The sequence below is a fragment of the Cebus imitator genome, unplaced genomic scaffold (genome assembly GCF_001604975.1).
Source record: "Cebus imitator isolate Cc_AM_T3 unplaced genomic scaffold, Cebus_imitator-1.0 Scaffold356, whole genome shotgun sequence".
NCBI classification, from domain to species: Eukaryota; Metazoa; Chordata; class Mammalia; order Primates; family Cebidae; genus Cebus; species Cebus imitator.
This window is the reverse complement of record NW_016107671.1, coordinates 1,514,290-1,522,335: the sequence shown is the minus strand read 5'-3', so window position 1 is coordinate 1,522,335 and position 8,046 is coordinate 1,514,290. Positions and strand designations below refer to the sequence as shown.

General features: G+C 39.2%; 1 protein-coding gene across 8 annotated transcripts in view; it reads right to left on the bottom strand.

The window, feature by feature from the left end:
* Positions 1-431: 431 nt before the first annotated feature.
* Positions 432-8,046, bottom strand: part of ZNF527 (zinc finger protein 527) — a 28,486-nt gene continuing 20,871 nt past the window's right edge. For 5 of the 8 annotated variants that reach the window (XM_017506468.2, XM_017506470.2, XM_017506465.2 and 2 more), the window contains exon 5: positions 432-5,888. In XM_017506468.2, coding sequence (XP_017361957.1) covers positions 4,321-5,888 — 1,568 coding nt within the window. In that variant the 3' untranslated portion in view covers positions 432-4,320. The remainder of the gene's footprint in view (positions 5,889-8,046) is intronic. The other 3 variants (XM_017506469.2, XM_037730626.1, XM_037730625.1) reach the window with 1 other exon arrangement.

The following is an 8,046-nucleotide window of genomic DNA, read 5'->3' as shown; positions in this document are numbered from 1 at the left end:
AGTATCTTGGTGGACACCTATAATCCCAGCACTTTGGGAGGCCGAGGTGGGTGGATCACCTGAGGTCAGGAGTTCAAGACCAGCTTGGCCAACATGGTGAAACCCCATCTCTGCTAAAAATATAAAAATTAGCTGTTAGCCAGGCATGGTAGCAGGCACCTATAATCCCGGCTACTCAGGAGGCTGAGGCAGGAGAATCACTTGAACCCAGGAGGCAGAGGCTGCAGTGAGCTGAGATTGCACCATTGCACTCCAGCCTGAGCAACAAGAGCAAAACTCCATCTTAAAAAAAAAAAAAAATCCAAACAGAGGGAGTGCTGAGAGACTCTAGAGCTGCAGTTACCACTCCAGGATCAGAAAGATGGGCTGCGGCCACTGCTGTTTGGAACTCAACACATGTATGGAGGGGCAGGACGTGGGCTGAATTCGCAATTCTGTCCCCCAGGAGTAGCTGGCTTTCAGGGACACAGTCCAACTCCTTGTGATTGATTTTATGATTAATAATAACCCCATTGTTAACTATCTACAAATGTTACATTCTTTCAATTAATCCTCACAAAAATTCAAAAGGCTAGAATTATGATTTGTTTTACAGATAGCTAAACTGAGCCTGAATCACTTCTTCAAGTTCTCCTAACAAAGAGTTGACATCCATATGTAGATGTAACTCCAAAGTCCCCTACTTGTCCCAATGTCAAAAGAGCAGATCCTTTCACTACTTTTTCTGGAAGAATACATGAGGAATTACTATGTAAATGACTGTCTGAGAAAGCTATCCAGGAAGGTGACTTATTCCCATTAGTGAAGTATCGTCACCTCATGGCTTCCAGGAATCCACTTTTCTCCACTGTCCCAATTCATTACCTCCCTGTCTTGAGTTTTGTGAACAAAGCTGAAAATCTTGGTAGGGTATAACAAAATATATTGAGAAAGAACTAGAAATCAGCATGAAACCATGTTCTATAAAGGAAACATTTTCCCCCCAGCGATCTCTAAAAGGGACTCAATCATAATGGCTGCAATTTTGTCCAAAATACATGTGCTGGAGGGAGCACGGAGTTTGCTTAAAGTAATCCCTAGTGGCTAAATTGTGCCAATTAAGCATCAATATTAAATACCTTATAATTAAGTGAAATTTGCCTAGATTGTAAAAGGCCATAAATTCATCTGAGTCAAATGTGTTAAAATGTAACACACAAATATGTAGACATGATAGATGAAAATAAGTATAAAGTGTAAATTTATATATACCAACGTAAAGTTATATACATTTCCATTAGTTATAAAGGCATATAAATATGTCTATAGGTGTGTATATGTAGTTTGGATAGATGGAAGGATTGGTAGGCAGGTAGATAGACAGACAGACAGAGATCTTCTCTCTCTCAGGTCTTCACTCAAAAGTTAACTTCAGAAGGGGCCTTCCCTGGCTCCCCACCCCTTCCTTCATCTTTTTCTCCTTAGAATTTACTCACTTATATATTTTACTTACACATCTTTTTCATTGTCTTCCTCATTAGAAATTAGCTCTCTGAAGGCAGAAATTTTTTGTCTGTTTGGTTCACTGCTGTATCTCCATTGCTTAGATTAGAACAAAGCCTGGCACACACTAGGCACTTAATACAAAAAATTTAAATGAAATATGCATCTTCAGATAACACATACACACACATAAACAGAAATCTCCAGATGGTACTAATAACAATCAAATATTAATAAAGCATAAATTTTCACTAATGCTAAGAGATCAGGTCAATAGATCACAAGACAATGGGTTGTAGAGTGGAAGACAAAATTTAGCACCTCATTGTAAGGAGAAACATTGCAAAATACAAAAACTTATGCTAAAGACATGGGTATAAAAGATTTTATCAACATTACAAGCGAAGTTTAACTATATAAACATAGAATGAACCAGTGCCTTAGGTTTTTGTCACTCTAGAGGATGAAATCAGGTGCCATACTTAGATCAAAAATCAATTAGTAACTGGGCACAGTGACTCACCCCTGTAATCTCAGCACTTTGGGAGGCCTCTAATTCCATGAGGCCGAGGTGGACAAATCACTTCAGGCCAGGAGTTCAAGACGAGCCTGGGCAACATGGCGAAACTCCAACTGTACAAAAAAACACAAAACTTAGCCAGGTATAGTGGAGCATACCTGTAGTCCCAGCTACTCAGGAGGCTGAGGTGGGAGGGTCACTTGAGCCCGGGAAGTTGAGGCTGCAGTGAGCCATGATTGTGTCACCGCATTCAGCCTGGGTAACAGAGTGAGACTCTGTCTCAAAAAAAAAAAAAAATCAGTTAGTGAGCAACTCAGACTCTTTACTGGTCTGAGTCATTCTTCTTCAAGTTTGGTAAGTTTACTGTAACCTTGTGAAACTTTCTGAAATAAATTATTACTTAGTGCTTGGAAATTACAAAAATAAATATCCCCCATACCTCCAGGAAATACAATTTAAAAATAAAGAAATGATGACATGAATTAAGCTTATAATATTAATGTTTTAGATTAGATGTAACGTAAGTTTGGAAATATTTTATAATCATATTGTTTCTGTTCAAGGTTTGAAGTACTGAGTCACTAAATCTGTATTTTCAGCTGTTTAAAGGGAATTTGTCTGAATATTTATGAAAAATAATTTTCAGATTTTTATTAAAGTACAAATTGAATATTAAACAAATTATATGCACATATAAATCCTTCATTCCTTCCTCATTCATTTGTTCTGGTATGTTTTTATAGAAGTTCTTCAGGCAATGCCCAATATTCTTACTGTTCAAGACGGCCCAGCTACCATATCACCAGTTTATTTCCCTACATCCATTCAGATTAAAAAGAAATGTATTTTCTCACAATTTCATCTTCCTCATTACTCCCAATAATGGAAATTATTTAGTCTCTAACAATTTTAGGCATTAACTGCTTTGCTTTTACCATCTGTTCAAAACAACTCATTCTATCTGCCAGCAATATCTTTGTCTGATATCTCCAGCTGCAAAGAAGTTGTCCATAAAGTTCTTAAACCAAATTTAGAGCCCACCCACAAGAGACCTCGTTTACAATTTTATTATATTTTGCCACAGAATATGTTTAGACCCATACTGAAAGAAGAAAATTAAGGTCCTCCTTCAAAATGAAGAGCCATTCATTACACAAATGAAGCCATTATTCTCTTAGCTTTCCAGTCTCTCTTTACAGGCATATGGTGACTCACTGTGACAAATGATTTTAACTCCTTAAGGGAGAGCCTGTTAGAGAATTTTACTTGGTGAATTTTATAACAGTCATCCATATTGTGAAAAAAACTAAGAAACGCTAAAATAATTTATCGACAAGTAAAATCTAACAATTATCTCAGCTTTGTGGAGGCTGTATATTCAACTTTCATCAACTTGTTATATCATAAGTTTTCTCTTCAGAATAAACAACTATGCCATGTAAAAATTAAGGCTTTCTCATATGTATAGCAAACACAGAATGTGTGAATCAGTACTCTAATTTCATGAGGCAAAATCTAATCCAAATTAAGCAAAAAAAAAAAAAAAAAAGAAATTTACTGGATCACAAAAAGAGAAAAAGGATGGCGCAGCTGTCAAGAATGGCTGGATCCAGGAGATCAAACAGTATCATCAGATTTCCGCCTCTCAGCTCCATTTTCCTGTTAGATTTCTCTTTGGGAAAGCTTTCCTCATGAGTGGCAAAAAGGCTACTGGCGAGTTTTTAATCTTATTAAATCCTTGAAACTTGCCATTGCAGAAAAAAATCTCTCTTACTACCCATAGCAATACCCCCAAAGGACTTCACTGATCCACAAAGAGCCATCTGCCAATCCCGTATCACTAGGTTGCGGGATATGATTGGCCAGACTGTGACCAATCACGCCTGTAATGCCACACTTTGGAAGGCGGAGGTGGGTGGATCACCTGAAGTCAGGAGTTTGAGACCAGCCTAACCAATATGGTGAAACTCCATCTCTACTAAAAATACAAAAATTAGCCAGGTATGGTGGTGGGCACCTGTAATCCCAGCTACTCAGGAGGCTGAGGCAGGAGGATTGCTTGAACCCAGGAGGTGGAGGCTGCAGTGAGCCAAGATGGCACCACTGCACTCCAGCCTGGGCAACAGAGCAAGACTCTGTCTCAAAACACAAAACAAAACAAAACATAAGTAATGGACATCTACTAATGAGTTACTTCAAATAATACTCATAAACTGAAATATGAACTACATGCAAAGAATTACTAACCAAAAAGAACTCACTAATTTTCAATAAGGACTGATGGCAACCCAATGTTTTCTTTCCTCTACTTGTTATAATCAGAGTGTTTCTCTATTATGAATTCTCTGATGTCGTCTAAGGGCTGAGACACAGCTAAAATTATTCCCACATTCATTACATTTATAAGGTTTTTCTCCAGCATGAATTCTCTGGTGTAGCCTTAGGGACAAGATCTGATGAAAAGCCTTCCCACATTCATTACATTCATAGGGTTTCTCTCCAGTATGAATTCTCTGATGGTGATTAAGATAAGAGCCGCAACTGAAAGCCTTCCCACATTTGTTACATTCATAGGGCTTCTCTCCTGCATGACTTCTCTTGTGGTGAATTAGAACTAAAGCATCACTGAAGGCTTTCCCACATTTACTGCATTCAAACGGTCTCTCTCCAGTATGAATTCTATGATGCCGATTCAGTTGTGAGTCAGTCCTAAAAAACTTCCCACATTTGATGCACTCATAGGGCTTTTCTCCGGTATGAATTCTCTGATGTTGATTCAGGTGTGAGCGATAGCCAAAGGTCTTCCCACATTCACTACATTTGAAAGGTTTCTCTCCTGTGTGAATTCTTTGATGCAGAGTAAGGGCTATGCGTCTGCTGAAGGCTTTTCCACACTGATTACATTCATAGGGTTTCTCTCCAGTGTGGATCCTCTGATGTTGGTTAAGGTGTGCACTCTGTCGGAAGGCTTTGTTACATTCCTTACATTCATATGGTTTCTCACCTGTGTGGATTCTCTGATGTTCAATGAGGAAGGCATAACGGCTAAAGGCCTTCCCACATTCATTGCATGCAAACGGTTTCTCTCCAGTGTGGATCCTCTGATGTTGAGCAAGGTGTGCACTCTGTCTGAAGGCTTTGTTACATTCCTTACATTCATAAGGTTTCTCCCCAATATGAGCTCTTTGATGTTCACTGAGAAAGAAGTCATGGCTAAATGCTTTTCCACAGTCATTGTATGCATATGGTTTCTCCCCACTGTGAATTCTCTGAGGTTGAGTCAAGAACGAGTAACAGCTAAAGGCATCACCACATTCATCATATCCATGGGGTAACTTTCCAAAATGAGTGGTCTGATGTTGAGTAAGTAATGAGTGGAAACTTAAGAGATTTGAAAAATCATTACTTTCATAATGTTTCTCACTAAGAGGAATTCCTATATCTTTACTAAAGTATGTACTCTGGTTGAATTCTTCACATTCATTACCTATCAAAGATTCCTTCTCAGCACAGAGGCTTTTATATGCAATTATGACTGAATTTTGGGGGAAGATTTTATCATAAATATCAAATTTATGTACTTGCTGTATGGTAGGAACTTTCTGTTGTCTTAAAAATACTGATTTCAGGGGTGTGCTTCTCCCAGAATCACTATATTCATTGTCTCTTTCCCCAGTAGAGATTTCCTTAATCACTTGCATGAAAGGCTTCTCCTCATTTCCCTGATGTAGCTCAAATTCACCCTTGTATTTCCAGGCTTCTCTGAAACTGCAGCGGTCAAGGCCATGACTTGCTAGCTTTTCCATTACCAACTCCTGGGATATTTCATCTTCATCAGTGAACCATTTTGGAGATAATTCCTTGATTTCACACCAAGACTCCCAGTCTGAAAAACATCAAGAAAGCAAGTATCTCCTTTGTTCTTTTGCTACGAGGAAGAAAACCGTTAGAGAAGAAATGGAAGAATTTAACCGGGGGGAAGGAGGGTAGAAAGTACGTGGTTCTAACATCTCCTAAATGTGGCCATGCAATATGAACAAAAGAGAATGGAAACACGAAGAATAAAGAGAGCTGAGAACGAAGGTGTATGTGTTGCTGATGGGGAGGTGGAAGTTGGGGAAACTGGTAAAATACAGGTCATCAAAAAGCAGGCAAAGCTAAATGCTAACAAGGTAAGGAATTGAGGATGTCTGATTAGATCACAGCCAGTTTCCCTGCCTCTAGTCTTTAAAGCCTCCAGTCCCTCCTGCACTGGAATTCATAAGACTGAAAGCTCCATGAGGGCAGGCACTGACGTTCACTCCCTTTTCTTCTACTGTTGCATCCAATGCCTCGGACAATGTCAGCACATTGTTAAATGAATGACTACTGCCAGATTAATTTCATAACAACTTTTCCCACTAATGCTATTCAACAACTAAGATTTCTATCAGGGTCCAGGAGAGACTTATATATATATTTTTCCCAGTGATTAAAAGAAACCTCATGGTCAGCTTTTCTCATCATTGAGGGAAAATGATGATACTGAGAAGATGTGTACTTTCAGGAGAGGATATTGGTTGGGGTAAGGCAGAAAGAAAACTATTTTTTAGAAGATGATCTCAAAAAATGAGAAAGTCCTTTTCATACCACAATAATCAGCCAATATATTCAAATATATGAACCTACTAGTAGGCCCCCAGTACCTAACAGATGGGGGGGAAGCCTGACACAGGGTCTTTCTACCCTTTGTAGATTCTGAGAGCTCAAGCCTGTGCATATGATTATTCCCTATGGCACGTAATGAAGGACGAGCTAATATGTGATAGATTATTAGAGGCATAAACTTCAGGAAAAAAGAGATCAAAACTCACGAGCTTAGTTAAGGAATAATTCTTGGAGAACATGAGCTCCATTTTCAAGGCTGTAATCAGGATTCTGAAACTTAGTGACTATTTCAGTAACAGAGACATTTTCATGTTTAGATGGGGTTAAGGATTATTTTACAACTACCTATTTTGGCATTAGGGGTTAAATAGATACAGTATTTGCCATAAGTTTCCCATCTGTTGAAAAGTAAAGCTGTCTCCAGTATAGGTCAGAACAAAATTGAAAAGAAAATATTATTCATCTGCATCTTTCTTCTTTCCAATACACCCTTCACGCAAGGAAAGCCCTCAGCCCTATCAGTCTGTCCTATACACAGCCTTGGATTTTCTTACCAGGGCCCCGTCTACACCCAGGCCTGAGAGGATTTGTTTGCCTATCCTTGGTTAGGACCCTTCCTTCCTTCCTTCCTTCCTTCCTTCCTTCCTTCCTTCCTTCCTTCCCCTTTCTTCCTTCCTTCCTTCCTTCCCTTTCTTCCTTCCCTTTCTTTCTTTCTTTCTTTCCCTAGAAATACAACTACTTCTGTTCCCTCACTCACTTGCCTGGATCTCATCTCTTATATACATCAACTGAAGCCACTCTATTCATCTTACCAAAAATAAGTCTTTACTCCAGGCAAATAGCAGATTTATACAATAACTATCTTAATGCTGAATAAAAGAAGCCTGATGGGAGAAGACTACAGATATTTTCCAATATGGGGTACTCTGAAGTGCCTGGAGCTCCAGCCACTGTCTTTACACATAGACTTACAGTTTGGATCCCCTTGATTAAAAGACTGCATAGAGCTATGCTATCCAATATGATAGCCACTAAGTATATGTGGCAATTCAAATTTAAATAACATTTTTAAATTAGTCCCTCAGTCACACTAGCCACACTTTTAAGCACTCTAAGCCAAATGTGGCTAGTGGCTACTGTATTAGAAAGCACACATGTAGATTATTTCCATCATCACAGAAGGTTCTACTAGAGGCCAAGCATGGGGGCTCTGCCTGTAATACCAGCACTTTGGAGGCCGATGTGGGTGGATCACTTGAGCCCAGGAGTTCAAGGCCAGCCTGGCCAACATGGTGAAACACCGTCTCTACTGAAAACACAAAAATTAGCCGGGTGCGATGGCTCACACCTATAATCCCCGCTACTCAGGTGACTGAGGCATGAGAATCACTTGAACC